This window comes from Callorhinus ursinus, unplaced genomic scaffold (assembly GCF_003265705.2).
Source record: "Callorhinus ursinus isolate GAN/ISIS: 27379988/994484 unplaced genomic scaffold, GSC_fseal_2.0 scaffold23, whole genome shotgun sequence".
NCBI classification, from domain to species: domain Eukaryota; kingdom Metazoa; phylum Chordata; class Mammalia; order Carnivora; family Otariidae; genus Callorhinus; species Callorhinus ursinus.
Genome location: NW_027397085.1, coordinates 1,402,164 through 1,419,577, shown reverse-complemented (window position 1 = coordinate 1,419,577; position 17,414 = coordinate 1,402,164). Strand labels below are relative to the sequence as shown.

General features: G+C 42.3%; 1 protein-coding gene across 2 annotated transcripts in view; it reads right to left on the bottom strand.

The window, feature by feature from the left end:
• The window catches only part of ARSB (arylsulfatase B), a 166,153-nt gene that overhangs the window by 87,976 nt on the left and 60,763 nt on the right, over positions 1–17,414 (bottom strand). For both annotated transcript variants that reach the window (XM_073905285.1, XM_025892613.2), the window contains exon 5: positions 2,486–2,729. In XM_073905285.1, coding sequence (XP_073761386.1) covers positions 2,486–2,729 — 244 coding nt within the window. The remainder of the gene's footprint in view (positions 1–2,485; positions 2,730–17,414) is intronic.

Here is a 17,414-nt window from a genome sequence, read left to right as displayed (position 1 = left end):
AACGAGCAAATAATGAGTATAAATTTTCAAAACAACTAATGAGAGAAAAACTGTTGTTGTTTACTTCTTGGCTTAGCTGTTCGATGACGTGGATATGGCTGAGTTCTCTTTAAATGGCAAATCATAAACTGGTCATCCAATCCAAACTGAAAAACCAACTTCTCAGGTAAGAATAGGAGACAATTTGGGGCTGGTTAGGATTTTTCCCCCTAACAGTATGATTTATAAGAAGGACTGAAATAATAGTTGGAAAATAGGAAAAGGTAAAGGAAGAGCTTCCTGATGCTTTAAATTTTGCTTTTCGAGAAAAGATCTTTTAAATTTGATAAATTCTCTAAAGAAAACTTGGGAACTCTGAGTTGCAAAATAATTGAAAGAAAAAGGTTACAAAGCTAGTCAAATCAGGAGATGACGACCTTCTCTGTCTCACCTCCTGGATGAGATTCATTACAAAGGAACCAATAGACTCCAAGCTTGTCAGAGGCTGAACAGCCTTGCTGAATGCTTCTTTCATCCATTCCTAAGCTCATAGGAAATTTTAAACTTTAGCATTAAAACTTTAATACCTGTCAAACTTCCTTTGCATAAAACAATCTTATGTCAAACCCTACTATTTATTTTTATTTTTATTTTTAAGTATGCTCCCTGGCCAGTGTGGAGCCCAGTGAAGGGCTTGAACTCATGACCCTGAGATCAAGACCTGAGCTGAGGTGAAGAGTCAGACACTTAACCATCTGAGCCACCCAGGCACCCCAAACCCTACTATTTTTAATACAGAATATTGCTTACATAAAAATTGATAATATAAAGATTAGAGGTAACCAGTATATCTAGCACTTGGGATTGGTTAAATTATGGTAGATACAGACTATGCACTGTGGATTATAAACCTAAATGTACACAGACCAGGTAGCTAACATAAATGAATGAAGTGGGCCTGGGCTGGGATTTGGGAGCAGTGGAGACTGGTGATTTGAAAAGGGAATACTTTATCTAAGGAAGACAGCAACAACTTGATTCCTGTTAGGTGGCTTTGTGGAAAGGTGGGCCCCCGTGTTGCCAGAATCTCCTACTTTTAAAAAAATTTTATTTGGAAATAATATCAAATTTAAAGAAAGTTGCAAAAATAAGAAATAGTAAAAGAACACCTATGCCCTTTACCCAGATTATCTTACTGTTAATATTTGACTTGGTATGTATTCTTTCTCTCTGCACACACACACACACACATTGTGTGTATGTTTGAAATATAAATTGAAATACATAGACACAATTTTTTCTGAACTATTGGAGGATATGTTAACATTTTATCATGACCCTTTACTCCTACTCCACTGCATATTTCCTAAGAATAGAAACCCTACTATTTTTGAGATGGGGCATCTGGAGTGATGAAGAGAGCTTGAGGAGGTTGTCTCCTCCCGGCCACTAGGGACTAGACAATCAGCCACTTTTTCTCCCTCTGTAACACCAAACCAAGGTTAAGTACTATTGCAGTAGACAACTGCCATTCTATCAGTAAAAACAAAACCTCCAAATATATGTACATTTATTTATAAATTGGATATATGTACTAATCTTCTAAAACATTATGTACCTTATAAAACATATTGTTAAACAAAGATAAAATAAACTTAAATACAAATACAAGTTTATAGTGTTCTTCCTGCACCCTTGAAGATGTGTACCTCCCCACCACCCTTGAAGATGTGTACCTCCCCACCACCCTTGAAGATGTGTACCTCCCCACCTTGGGTGCCATTCTTCTATACCGTGGTAGCTAAACAGGAAAAGGACTGCCACCGTACCCAAAGCTGAGTCTGGGTTCTGCTCCCCAGTGTACCTCTCTTATGTCTGCCGGCTCTCTCTATCACAATACGCTGTTTTATTGCCTTCATAGTGTTTATTGCTCCTGGAAGTCATCTTGCTTATTTATGTGTTTACTTGTTTATTTCTTCTCCCTGCCCCCTGCCCCCCAACTCTTCTCTACTAGAATATATGCTCCATGAAAGCCAGGATCTCCCTGTCTTGTTCATTCCTAATCCTTCCACCCCTAAAAAGGGGGTGGTTCATAATGGGTGCTCATTAGATACTCCCTGGCTCACATTCTAGCTCTATCCCCTGCGTGGTCCTCCATTCTCCTAGCAGACGAGAGGACAGGTCCCCTAACCCCCTGCAGGAAGCAAACAATACGCTATCCTACCCCTTTGAGAAGCTTCTCTGCTTAAAAAACACCTGTAGAGGGTGAGCAGCGGAAGACAATCTTCCTCTTCACGTAAAACCCAGGGCGACAATCTCAAATCCGGAACTTAAAAAATACATATAATTACAGTATTTCTAAACACATTTCTCTTTTTTAAAAAAAAAAAATTAATTGTAAGTCGAATTATCATTTTCACACAAAAGCTATCATTTTCCCTCAATCCCTTCAGGCTGTTCTTGCAGTTTCTGCCCTGGGAAGATAAAAAGGAAGACAAGCAGGTACCTGATGGTTTTCCACACATCGAAGCCGTCCAGAGGCTTGGTGCCATTTGTGCTGCCCCTGGCCAGCTTCACAAGTGTCGGCAGCCAGTCAGAAATGTGGATGAGCTCCCGGTTCTTCACACCCTTCTGTTTCAGCAAGGGGCTTGCCACAAAGCCCACCCCTCGAATGCCTCCTTCCCACAGGCTCCATTTTCTTCCTCGAAGGGGCCAGTTATTGCCCCCTGCCAAAGTCTGTCCTCCATTATCTGAAACACAAGTAGGTTTTTGCATGAGGACAATGCTAGACACATTTAAGAACAGACAACTTCTACGTTGCTTTTAAATGGGGCTTAAGAACTAAGAAAGATGCCCCCTCCTTACTGCCTTCGGTACCAACCTCCCCTCTTCCGCCCAACATTCCCTCCATTACACAGACATAATCAGAGTGTAGCGTGGCACCAATCTGACACAAGACCTTCAAATCCCCTTGGATAGGGTCGCTGAAAAACAAGCAAGTCCCCGGAGGGTAACTGCTTGCGATAGAGCCCTGTACTAATAATAATCAATGACTAGGTGGCAAATGCATGTGTGCAATTTTGTGTGACACAGGAGAAAGAATCCAGGTACGCTGAGCCCCTTCCCGTCCACAAAAAGAAACCTCAAGTGACATTTCACTCAGTAAGTTAAAGCTCCTGATAAGTTGGAGACCTTTTCATTTTACTCACCTGGAAAAACTTTCTAACATTTACACTGGTAACTAAATTAATCTTCTACTCCCTGGTGATGTGAACCCTTTCTTAGGTGTGAAAGTTGAAGATATCTCCAGTGGGCTAACTGTCTCTTGTAAACACAGCAGTCGAGTAGAAAAAATAATTGCAAGAAAAATTCCTCCCTTCTTGACAGGATGGCAAGACAAAGCTTCAACTGATGCACTGTGCCAGGGAAAAGAAAGCTTCTCTTCCAAGACAACTGAAGTTGAAGCCAGAGGAGAAGTTACAAGAGTGACTGAAATTAAGTATCTTACCAGCTGGGTGGGACTCAGTTAGAAATTAAGTTGGACAGTAGGGGAAAAAAAAAAAAGTGGTATTTCTTGTACACTGAGGTTGTAGAATCATTGGCATCTCCAAAAGTACCCATACACTCAGGGGACTCCACAGACACTTTTGAAATAACCCTTATTTGCATACATATTACCCCTCAATTAAATCTTTTTTTCAAACCACTGTTATCCAAATGAACCACAGGAGGGCAGTAGGACAGACCTAATGTCTGTAGAATGTTGTACGTAAAAATCCAACGCAGAAATCAAGACTAAAGCCACAGGAAACACATGGAACGAAAAAGAACGGGTATTTGTTAAGCACCTACTATGCACCAGGCACCACTTTAAGTTTACAGTATCTCTCCCAGAATGTGAAGTCTGAGAGACCTGGAATTGAAGCCTGATGCCAACCGCGCACTAGCCGTGTGACCCAGGGCAACACGATACCTCAGTTTATGTTCAATGTGGAGAGAAGAATTCCTAGCTCAGGTATTATGATGAAAATGAAATGACACTGTTTATGATCATTGCTTGGCTGGGTACCTGGCATAACCTCAGTGCTCAATAAATGGTAGCTAATATCTATAACTCAGTCTAGTATCATAACCGTTTCATTTTTCGGAAAAAAAAAAAGAAGAAAAAGAAGTTTGAAAAGTCCAAATAGCTAATAAGTGGCAAAGCTAGGATTCGAACAAGGTCTGCGTGACTCCCCAGGTGCCTTCTGTCCCCAGAGTGCCGTGTTCCTGATGTCCCCCGTATGCAGTGGGTTTTATACCTACAGGCCACATGACGGTTCCCTGCCCCATGAAAACCATAAGCACAGTCTCAGCAAAGTGTATACTCTTCCTTTTGATATAGCAGAAGGTGATGATATCTCCCTTTCGAGGAACCTTTGTTGCTGGTGGGTGAGAAGTTCAAGGCTCTACCGCCAAGGAGGCTTCTGTTCAAATCCTTAGCACACGAGGTGCCTGGTTCTTCTCTGTGCTTCATGAAGGGAGGGAGAAGAGTGGAGCTAGGTTACATGAAAGTGACAGTTCCTCAACACATGGGTTGGGGATGATCTGTCTCATCATTTGCCATCACAGACTTACAAGAACCTTTCCTTAAACCCTACATCTCTTCTTGACCAAAAGTCAAGGACCAAACAGTCACCCAAGTCAGCTTATTAAATACACTTTCTACTTTACAAGAACAAACCTGTATATTCAAAACAAGAGGCCACCATCCTTTTGACAGTGGGGATTCCTCCCTCTGTATACTTCACAGAGTATCAGTCACCCACAGCCAACATTTCAAAACTTAAAAGGAGGGGCGCCTGGGTGGCTCAGTTGGTTAAGCGACTGCCTTCAGCTGAGGTCATGATCCTGGAGTCCCGGGATCGAGTCCCGCATCGGGCTCCCTGCTCAGCGGGGAGTCTGCTTCTCCCTCCGACCCTCTTCCCTCTCGTGCTCTCTATCTCTCATTCTCTCTCTCAAATAAATAAATAAAATCTTTAAAAAAAAAAAACAAGGCCTTAAAAAAAAAAAACAAACTTAAAAGGAGGTGCTGTTCATATTACACAAAAGGACACTGGAAAGAGAGGTTTACACTCTGCCTGTGAGGTCAAGAATGGCTAGGTCAGCACACTATTATTTTGCTCTATTATCTAGACTGCTATAAACGATACTGGCTCAGGGCTTGTAGAAGAAGCCTGTTGTCTCCATTTTAAATGGATGCACTCCTTTGAGATAGTCTATAATAGTCTCTTTCAGTTCCACGTACTTGCTAGCGCTCAGTACAAAAATACTAAACGTTGGTGGTGGAGGCAATGTGTGGGGAGATGAGGAGGAGGGTGGCCGGGTCTGCTATCTGACTCTTGGAGCAGCCCTTCAGGTATGACTCAAAAAGGAAAATACGCTGTGCGGGAAGGAGAATGTGGCCACTGTGGCTACCGTCAGAGCCGGAAGGTGCTTCCGCATCTTATGAGGGGAGGGCGCCGATGCAGTGAGCAGGACTGTTTTCACCACTAGCTCACTGGGCTGTGTTTCCCATTAGCAATGAGAAGGGATTCTGTCCTCTGTTATCAGTCACATTTTCCAGAGCACTCTGGAGAGAAAGCACCGTCAACGAGCACACCGTGACTTCTTCTCTCGGACTCCTCTGTCACAGAGTCGATGCACAACCGGCGGCACGAAGAGGGCAATTTGGCTTTGCCAGGGGTCTGCATCTCCACAGGTGGCCCCCGCCTGAGGGCTGCCACTGAGCAGCAGCGCCGCAGAACCCATAGTTGGGCTCTCCAGAAATAGGGTGCTGTGCATCAGTTCCGGCACAGTCTCCTGGGTATTTCAAGAAGTTGGACATAAAACTGATCACAGTTGCAGTAAGAATACAACAAGCTCATTTGGAATAAGGTTTCCTATATTATTCCCTTAAACCCGACAAACGAAAATTTAAAAAGACAATGGAACTATCACATTTCTTTTCACTCTCTCTCCTAGTTTTCTTTTGGGCAAAAGTTAACTTTTGTTCTTGCTAAGAATTAATTTTCAAGAGAAAATTTTCCTGTTTCATTTCCTGACTGACTTATTTATGAAAAAACTTCCAAATCAAAATAAGATGACTCCAACTAGTAAAGGAAACTCTGAAATTTTTTTTTTTTTTTTTTTAGGGAAATAGTTTTGCAGCAATGTTTCTGGCAGAGGGAAAACCTAATTATAAACACTTTGCCGTCTAGAAAAGAGATGTCAAAATAAAACAAATGTTGTCATATACAGATGGTGAATCTCACTTTATCATTCCCTCCTGAACAAAAATAACTGTCAAAAAGTCATGGAAAAACATTGGTTAGCCAATGATCTAAGCAAATGCATTAAGTGTATGACAAGGAAGCCTCATCTTCATCCAACTGATAAAAGTTCAGATGGAACCATGACAAGAACTTTCATTTTTAGGACTACTCCCAACAGGGTAAGGCTGTGGCTTGGCCGTGGGAGGCTGCCCTGAACATCAGTGTGTATTTCTATCTCATTGCTCCCTCACCCGGGCTTACCCGAGACATCCTCCTCACTCTGACCCAGGGATCCTGAAAGAAAAAGCAAGAAAGGCTCCAAGGGCCTTGCACCAGTGCCCAGACTTGGCTCTGAATAGGGCCAGCAACGTAAGTGTGACAGATGAATAGACAACATGACTTCAAACACCAAGATGCCACCTTCTCTAAAAAAGACGACCCGCTTGCTGATGGTTGATTCTTTTAGACTAGTTGTTTTTTTTTTTTTTAATTTTTAACTAAAAGGCAAATTGGTTAATATGTGTCTTAGAAGTCACCTAGAGGATTTGGTAAATTCAATCTTCTCCTACTAAAAGATCTTGGAGAAAATATCTACCTGGACACTAATTTACAATCAAACGTTCTTCTCTTTCCTTCTTGTGCTACAATTTTTTTTTTTAAGATTTTATTTATTTGAGAGAGAAAGACACAGCGAGAGAGGGAACACAAGCAGGGGGAGTGGGAGGGGGAGAAGCAGGCTCTCCGCTGAGCAGGGAGCCCAATGCGGGGCTTGATCCCAAGACCCTGGGATCATGACCTGAGCTGAAGGCAGACACTTAACCACTAAGCCACCCAGGCGCCCCAACTACATTCAGTTTCTGATTGAATGTGCATTCCCTTCTGCTGAGTCTAACTTTCAAGCGGATTTCAAGCCCATCCACCCCCATCTACCCCAGTGCCTTGGGTCTGGCACTCTTCCCACTTGGACACATGGTAACCTACAGATTGCTTCACTTGGCTGTCAGAGGCATCCCTGTGAAGCCCCCAAACCAATCAAGTCTTGTTCGTGCTTAAAGATCTCTAATTGCTTTCTAATCAGGAAAAACTTTAAACTTCAGCCCACATAGAGAATCCATTACATCTGGCCCCAACCTACTTATTGGGTATCAACACCTGCCCTCCTCCATACAAAGTGCCTTGTGCTGGGCCACCTGGCTGGCTCAGTCAGTAGAGAGTGTGACTCTTGATCTCGGGGTTGTGGGTTCAGGCCCCACGTTGGGTGTAGAGGTTACTTAAAAATAAAATCTTAAAAAAAAAAGTGCTCAGTGCTTCATTCATGTAGAACTAACTTCGCCTTGTCGTTCGGATACGTCATGCCGTTTCATGCTGACTTTGCCTTTGTACATGTTGGTTTCTCTGCCTAAAATACTCTCCCTCTTCTTTTCTGCCCGACTTAAATTTTAACTCTCAGGATAAATGTCACATCTTCTGTTAACTTTTCATTTACCACCCCCCACCACTACCCTGCCTAGATAGTCTCTCTGTATATTGCACTTAATTTCTGTATATTGTTAATTAGTTGTTCATGGGTTCGTCTTCCCAGGGAACTCTGCCTCCCAAGGACAAGAACAATACCTCATTCTTCTTTGCATTTCCAGGACCTGGCACAGGGCCCACCAAAGAGAAGGGCTCAAGAACTGGGGGAGGGAGGGTGTGGGTAAGGAACAATAAACAAATGGAAAAAAGGCCACCAAAAATTGAGAATGAAGGCACTACAAATTTACTTTGATTATTGGATGGTGTTTTCTGAGCCTTCAGCCAGCCTCTCCATGACCTTGACTTTTAAGAAACTGTTCCATACACAGGTGCTGCTTATTTAACAGGACATTGCAGGGTCGGGAGTGGTTCCTGGTCCCCGTGAGGATTTAAGCAAATCAAACACACAATACCAGAATTGTTTGTCCAATCTGGCCCTTGATCAGTCACACTGAAGTCAAAGGGGATTGTTTGGTCCTGGACCGGAAGAGAATCCTCACTCAGCCCTTTAACAAATCTATGGGGAGTGCTCACCATGTGCCAAGGACCACCCCAGCTGTGGGGAAATGGCAGCCAAGGAAACAGACAAGGCCCTCTCTCTCATGAAGTGAGTAGAAAAAGAGATATGATCTCTCCATTCATGGTCCTCTTGGAGGAGCTGAAACCAGAATGACGGGACAGGGCAGACCACAACCAGAGAGGGGAGAGCCCAGGCACGGAGAGTAGAGAGGCTCAAGCGCCTTATTCACTTACACATTGGATAGTGGGGTGTTCTGCATCAAGGCTTCTTAATTCAAGATTAAGTTAACTACACCCTTAAGAACACTCTGTTGCCAGAACTTAAGGCAAACTTGAGCTGAATGATGACTCGATATAAACCAGTTGTCTAGCTGGTTAATGACTGTCACCGTTTGTCTCTATCATCCCTACTGCCACATTTCGAATTTCATTAAAATGGATTCAAAGAATTGGAGTTAAGTGCCGTGAGTTTGGGTAAATTGCTCTCTGACCCTGATTTTCTAATTTGGAAAATGAGGATAACAATGATACCTATCTTAACACAGAGCCTGGCACAAAAGTAGCGCTCAGTAAATATTAGCCATTTTCACTGATGAGAATCACCAGCAGCAGCATCAAATATGCAGAGCAGAACCATCTCGTCTCTGGGTATTTATTACACATACACTAGATTTAAGTATTACAGCTGCACTCTAAATCACCATGCATTCATTAAGAAAGGATTTTATGCACAGAGCCCTTCTCAATTACATGCTCTTCTCTGTGGGTGATTTCTTGAGATTCGTAAGAACACAGTGAATTTCAGGGCTTTTGCTGTCATTTTGGGCACAGAGACAGGTGACATCTTTCTGTTTCTAGGAGTTTAAATAAAGTATATCAATTATCAAAGAAAGAGGAACAATGATCATAACCTGTGATTAAAATGAAGTGTGAGAAACTGAAGCTTTATTCAGTTATATTTGTAGGGATTTCAAATGGTTTGCAGCATTCAGGACAGATGAATGCTCCCACCCTACTACCAGTCAGACACAGTCAGACTTTACATCTGGATAAAAGAACCAGCAAAGGGAGCGCTCCTGCTGAGCTAGCATTGGGAGGGTCCTGCTGGGATGGGATTGGCAACCAGACCCCAAATAACGGATGCAGCCACCAAAAGAGCAGAAGATAAAGAGGACGGATGCAGGGAAAAGGTAAAATCAGGAATGAATGAGGATTAAAAGGGAGATTTTACAGGATTGTAGTAAAAGATTTCCTCGTTTTAATGGGGCTAATGTCATTGCTTATAATGATGAGATACCAGTGGGATTTTATCTCTCCTTTAAAACTTAAGGATGAGAAGATCCAAAAGTCTGTTGAAAGACTGGAGGGACATGAGTGGGGGATGGGCTAGATAGATGATGGGTATTAATTAAGGAGGGCACTTGTTGTGATGAACACCGGGTGTTACATGTAAGTGATGAATCACCAAATTCTACCCCAGAAACCAATACCGCACTGTATGTTAACTAAAATTTGAATTAAAAACAAAATTAAATAAATAAAAAGTTGAAACAAAAACAAAAACAAAAAAAAGAAAGACTGGAAACAAATGGTCTCTCAAAGTTAAAATGGGAGGTGCCTGGCTGGCTCAGTGGATAGAGTATGCAACACTTGGTCTCAGAGTTGTGAGTTTGAGCCCCATGCTGAGTGTAGAGCTTAGTTAAAAAAATAAAAAAAATTAAAAATAAATAAATATATAAATATAAATATATATATAAATGGAACTGGAACCTGAAAAAACAGTGTACTAAGTTATTACGTATCAGTAGGCAAACAACTGAACTTTTTCTGTAGTTTAAAGCATAGGTGGTCACAGATTTTAGTGATCCTTAAATTTTAAGAGAAGTACAGAATGTTGTGAGTTTCTCTCACTCTGGAGGTGTGGGTTTGATCTCTATATTCCTGATCTCCTATCAAGTAGCCTAGATGCCCCGGTACTTAGGACCAGCAAAAATACCACATTTATTCTAGAATTTTTTAAAAATTAAAGCCCTCTTGGAGGAGTCCAAGATGGCGGAGGAGTAGGAGACCTGGATTTCGTCTGGTCCCAGGAATTCAGCTGCATAGGGATCAAACCATTCTGAACACCTACGAATTCAACAGGAGATCGAAGAGAAGAATAGCAGCAACTCTCAGAACAGAAAAGCGACCACTTACTGGAAGCGTACAAGCAGGGGGAGCGATAAGCAGAAGAAGAAGGAGAATCTGGCTTCCCACTGAGCAGGGAGCCCAATGTGGGGCTCCATCCCAGGATCCTGGGATCATGACTTGAGCTGAAGGCGGACGCTTAGCCAACTGAGCCACCCAGGCATCCCATAAGCTATTAAACTGTCACCAAACATGGAGAGTATAAGATTTAGTATGAAAGTCTGCTGTTCACAAAACCATGGCAAAATGTGATTTCAAAATTTGGACATAAAATAAAATGATAACATTTGGATAATTCTGTGAATTCCCGAACATTTATTGTTCATGTTTATCCAAATATCATCCAGAATGCTAACAGCACTGCTGGAAGCTTTTGATAGGATCAGCAGTCACTGAGAAAAACTTTTAGTTTGTTCACCAATTAGCAAAGTTTCTGTTTTTCAATTACATTTTGGAATAAAGTCTATGACCATTAATTGCAAAAAAAAAAAATTAAAGCCCTCTTTGTTTTCCCTTCAAGTCGATATTGAAAGAATGCTTGATATTTTTAACTAATTAACTTATGAATTTCATATTTTTAACTAATTAACTTATGAATTTCAGGGCAAACGAAAGTTATTTGGCACTTTGAGGGAGTGCCATAGTTTACTCACAAATTATTTGGCTCTCTTTTCAGACCAGATGATTTTTTTTTCTTACTAGACAGCTGTTTATCCATCAGTAATGCTAATCAAGAAGTAATAGATGAAAATGTATCACAGAAGTACTTCAGAGTCTGGCAAGTTTCAGAACAGCAAGAGTGAAAATACCATCAACAGAGAGAAAAAAGTAGAACTGAAGTTACAAAATTACAAGAGTATTAAGTCCTTGTATGGCAATAAAGATGGCAATTGAGGTCAATGATTTTTTTGGAGAGAATAAAGGCAGAGAAAGTTAACATATTCTATTTGGGCAAGCACCAACTACTTTAATTTGTCTTTATGTTTCCAAATATATAATACAAGTTAAAAGTTCGGAATTTACCTTTGATGCAGAAGCAACATTTTATTGGATCTCTACTTCCAAGGTAGTCAGATATGCTTTTAGGGTCACCCAGAAAAACCAATAAACCAAGCTGAGTGAACAGGCAATTCTGTTTGCCCAAAGCTCTTTTCTTTTCCTTTTTCTTTTTTTTCTTATGTAGAAACCATAAAGATATTTGATTCTTATTTTCTGTACACAAAGCTCTTTTCTGAAGTTTACTAAATGCTAAAGGACCTCACTGAGGTATGAGTGTGTACTTATGGAAGAGAGACAACTCAGCAGCACAATCCTCTTTGAAGAACAACGTAAGAGTGAAACATTTAAGGGTAGAAACAAAAATACCTCAGTGTACCTAGACATTAAAAAGTGTGTTAAGAGAATTTAACAAATAATTCAAATACTGAATACATACTTAATAAAAATACAAGAACACAATTCCTTTGGATTTGCAGATGACACTTACTCCAAAGCCAAAGCGAAACCAACTCTGCACTGCCCTCAGACTCCGGGTCCTCCTGACCACGCCAGGCGGCAGAACCCCTTCTGACAGGGGGGTACACAGTGAGAGTGAGGAGAAATCAGGTGACCCTGGACATCCTAAGCAGGTGTTAGGGAGGGAAGGCAGCGGAAGAAGAGAAAGTGTGGGAAGCAGTGAGGTCTGTGTGCCTAATGAGAAGCAAGAGGTTAAATGGAGGCATTTTAGCAGGACACAAAGGGATGTGAGAAGAGAGAGGTCCGAGAAAGACAAATACCATGTGATTTCACTCACCTGTGCAAGCTAAAAAAATAAACAAAAAGTGGAATCAGACCCATAAATATAGAGAACACACTGATGGTTGTCAGAGGGCAGGGAAGGGGGGATGGGCAGAATGGGTGAAGGGGAGCGGGAGATACAGGCTTCCAGTCAGGGGATGAAGAAGGCATGGGCATAAAAGGCACAGCGCAGGGAACAGTCAAGTGGCACCTAAGAGTGATGTTTGGGACACATGGCAGCTGCAGTAGTGGAGAGCACAGCCTTACATGGAGGTGGGGGATGACTGTGTTGTGCACTGGAAACATGGTGCGACAGCTTAACTCGAATATAAAAACTGGAAGGAAAGAAGGAAGGAAGGAAGGGGTCCAATATCTGGGAAACTCAATGTCTCCTGAATAGCCACAAACCAGGATAAAAACAAACAAACAAACATCAAACAAATCAAAACAAATACCCCTGAATAACCACTATAGGCATCACCACGTCCCTGCAATCAGACCCTAATGTAGGGCCCATTTAGTCTCAGACACGATTCTAATGACATGCATGGTGTGTGGCTCCCTCGTTTCATAGCAGACTAGAATCTGCAAATTAGAAAGGTGCAGAGTGCGGGAGATGGTCTCTGCAGAGAGTAAGGGAATAAGAAGAAGGAGACAGTGAGGCTCTGTGCATTTCCCTGTGCCCAGTGTGGTGTGGCCATAACAGACAACAATGACTGCAGGCTCAGAGGCCCTCACAGCACAATGCAGAAGAGGTTACAGCTGCATTGATGAATGGTTTTCATTTGCTGTCGAGAAGAGCACAGATGTGGCAAGAGATGGCCTGAGTCTCCGCAGGCAAGGGGGATGCAGAGAAACTGGAACCCTCAAACACTGCTGGTGGGAGTGTAACATGGCTTTACTGATTTGGAAACAGTTTGGCAGTTGCTCAAAAAGTTAAGCATAGAATTACCATGATTAAACATCTATCCCGTACTTTGTGTCCTTTGGATGAGAGGTGGGTTGGAGAAAAAAATCCTACGTTCAGGACAACTCCCCAGCGTCACAGGAACGTATACAATCTGCTTCACGGAAAAAGTCCCAGCCTGCTTACCCCATGTACATTTCAGAGCACAAGCAAGGATAGAGCTCAGGACCAGACAGGGGCCTCTAAATACCATCCCAATTATCAAAACCCACAGCTTCCAAGATATGTCAGATTCTTTGTTCTTGTTTTCACCAGTCCATCAGATTGACTTGGCTTCTTTTAAAAAACAGTAGACCTTTGCTGGCAATAAGGTGTCTCTTATAGACCCTTCTTTTATACCTCAATTTTTCATCGGGGCCTTTCGTGATCAGCTGACCCTACAAAACATCTGCCTGGCATGTGAGACACAAAATTCTTTTTTGGAAATCTCTTCATATGCACCCAAAGAGACTGCTTCATTGTTTATTCCATTTTTAGTTTCCTGCAAGTTTAATGTGGACTCAAGTGGAAAATGACTTCAAAATACATAAGAGATTACATGAATCTTTTCCATACTTGGTGCAGTCATGAAGATACATTAACCCTATCAGATATGAAATGGTATGCTAGTGATTTCTTTTTTATTTTATGATTTACATACAATAAAAGTCACTTGTTTTGGTATGGAGTTCTATGAATTTTGACAAATAGAGTCATATAACCAGCGCCACAATTACAGAACAACTCCATCAAACCAGAATCACTCCCTTGTACTGTTCCTTTGTAATCAAACCCTCCACCCCACCCTTAAGCCCTGGCAACCACTGATGCCTGCTCCATCTTTAAAGTTCTGCCTTTTCCAGAATGCCATATAAAAAGAATTATACTTGGGGTGCCTGGGTGGCTCAGTCAGTTAAGCGTCAGATTCTTGGTTTTGGCTCAGGTCATGATCTCAGGGTCATGGGATCGAGCCCTGTGTCAGGCTCTGTGCTAAGCATGCAGTCCAATGGGGAGTCTGCTTGAGATTCTCTCCCTCCCCCTCTGCCCCTCCTCCCACTTGCACGTGTGTGTGTGTGTACACATGCACTCTCTCTCAAAATAAATAAAATCTTAAAAAAAAAAAAGAATCATACACTGTGAAACTTCTTTGAGTCTGGCTTCTCTCATTCAGCATGCCGCATCTGAGATTCATGCACACCGAGGCGTGTAGCAGTGGTTCATGCCGCTGCTGGGTGGTAGAGTGGTCCACTGCAGAGGTGTGCTGCAGGTTCGCTGAGCTGTTCACTGGCAGAAGGACGTCTGAGTTTGCTCCAGCCTTCGGCAGTTACCAAACAGGCTGCTGTAAACACGTGGGTGCAGGTTTTTGTATAACCATGTTTTTATTTCTCTAGGTTATATCCCCACCACTGGGATTGCTGCTTTCAAGATATTTTTTCCTTCATCTTTGATTACAATGTGAGTGTGGTTTTCTTTGGGTTTATCCTGATTGGATTTTATTGAGCTTCTTGAATGTATACATGTACAGCTCACCAAATCTGTGACATTTTCAGGCATTATTCCTTCATATTTTTCTTTCTGCCCAACATTTCTCCTCTCCTTAGGACTCTAGTGACATAAATGTTAGATCTTTTAATATTGTTCCATAGGTCCCTACAGCTTGGTTCAATTTTTTTTCTCTCTCTCTTTCAGATTGCATAATGTCTACTGATCTGTCTTAAAGTTCACTGACCCTTTCCTCTACTATTCTGCTACTGGACCCATAGAGGGAATTTTAATTTCAGATATGGTATTTTTCAGTTCTAAAAATTCAGTTTGGTTTCCTTCCTTCCTTCCTTCCTTCCTTCCTTCCTTCCTTCCTTCCTCTCTGTTTCTCTGCTGAGAATTTACTTTTCCATGTATTTTAAGAGTATTCAACTGTATCTCATAGAGAATGGTTATAAAGGAAAATTTTCAGCTGACAATTCCAAAATTTGGGTCATCCCAGCATTGGCATCTGTTGACAGTCTTTTCCCTTGAGTACTGGTCACATTTTTCTGGTTCTTTGTATAGTGAGTAATTCTGGATTATACCCTGGACATTTTGAATATTAAGTTGTGAGACTCCGGGTCTTATCTTAGAGTCTCTCAAGGATGTTGATATTTGTTTGTTTTAGCAGATAATCAGCCCAGTTAGATTCAGACAGCAAGTTTTGTCTCACTTTCTGTGAACAGTGGTTATAATGTCAGTTTATTTTTATTTTTATTTATTTTTTTAAAAGATTTTATTTATTTATTCATGAGAGACAGAGAGAGAGAGAGAGAGAAGCAGAGGGAGAAGCAGGCTCCAAAGGAGCAGGGAGCCCGATGCGGGACTCGATCCCAGGATCCTGGGATCATGACCTGAGCCAAAGACAGACGCTTAACCATCTGAGCCACCCAGGCGCCCTCAGTTTAGTTTTTAAAGGCTTTGCTATAATGTTTGGGTTTACCCACTCAGTATGTGCCCCACTCAGGAGTTGGTCTGGGACTTGGGGAGTGGTTTATATCGCTGTTGAGTTTTTGAGGCCTTTGCTTTGCTTCTTTGGGACTGTGTGGCACATGCACAGCTTAGAGGTGAGACTGGGACTTACGTCAGTTCGTACAGAGAACTGGGGGATCCTCTTCCCCACCCCTGTCCTCTCCGAGATTCCCCACACACTTTCTAGCCGCCTGGGGTTCCCCTTTCCTTGTTTCTCTAGGCAGAAAGGTTTCTCTCAGGTTTTAGCCCCTTATTCTGTCACTTCCATACAACTGAGGCTGCCTTTGAGAGCAAACAGCAAAATAAAAGAGAGATAAAATAATGAGATTCTCCCACACCCTTTGGAAAAAAGGGGCTCCTTTTCACTGGTCCTCTGGTCAGAGAGAATTTTCTTTTGGGATTTCGGGTGCCCGAACCCCCACCGCCAACACAAATGCAGATCCTCAACTGGGGTTGGCTGTGGGGCAGGGGCAGGGGAGGAAAAAGAAGAAACAAAATAATAATTCCCCTGTATTGGCCAGCAAAGGACTCCTTTCCCAAACTGCTGTTTAGAAATAGAGGGTTTCACCTAAAGATTTTGCTGCCAATGCCTGCTGCATTGTTCTAGAATTCCATCAGGCCTTGGGTTAAAGCTGAAAGACAGAGGAGAGAAAACAAATGCGACGAGACTCACCCTTGGTATAAGGGATTGATAAAGCTTTGACTTCATTCCCATCCACCATTCCCCTACTATTGTGTACTTTTCAGTTGCCCTGGATAGTTGCTTTCTGTATTTTCCAGAGTTTCCAGGTGCAGGCCATGAGGATTACAGGCTTCAGTTGGCTTACTCCAACTGGCCCCTCACTGGAAGGGTATGCTTAGGATTTTAACGAGAATTGGCCAAGAAGACTTGCGATTTCAAAGACCTTAATTAAGCACCTGTGAAGCACCCATAACTGTTGTCAGCATAGTGGGAAAAGACAATAGAGGTTCAAACACTGTGTTTGAACACAAAACTGTGTTTGCAGTGTCCCCCACACTCAAGGGACAGATCATCCACGGAAAGCCTGGTCCAGGTGAAAAATACAAGACTGTCCACAAAGAGGACAAAAAAAAAAAGGACACGGGATGAAAATTGGGCAATTAAAGCAGGTGACACTGGAGGCCATTCAATCCCATGCTCAAATTGGGTGGAGAAGAAAAGGCACATTCCACCAGAGGGAAAGGGGGCTTGACAGGGTAATTATTCTTCCAAAGTTGGTTTTGTGCCTTTTTAATGACACATGGAGTTTATGTGCCCCAAAGGAAACTAAGGGGCGGCTTCTAAGGACATTTTATGACTCTTGACTGTGTTCTTCCCTCCCCTTCCCTCAGTTGGTAGAAAGGGTTTCCAGGACTTCCCGCATGAGGACTGGAAGCCCAGTCATGCTGGAGTGAGTCATGGGATCTTTCCTGGGGAGTCTTGAATTACCAACAGACAAAACGTTCAATAATTGTTGTAACTCAGCTGGTTGCTGGCATTGTTCATGTGCTTCAGCTGAGCTGAAACATCCGGAAGTTTACTTTTCATATTTTATTTGGGGTTATTCCTACAATCACAAAGGCAGTATCTTCATTCTAGGACAGTATCTATTATACTGGAAAAGGTTGTTTGTGAAGCATTCAGAGAGGCTTTGCCCGGGAGCCCCTGTGAGCAGACCCCCACAGAGGCGGGGGGTGGGGGC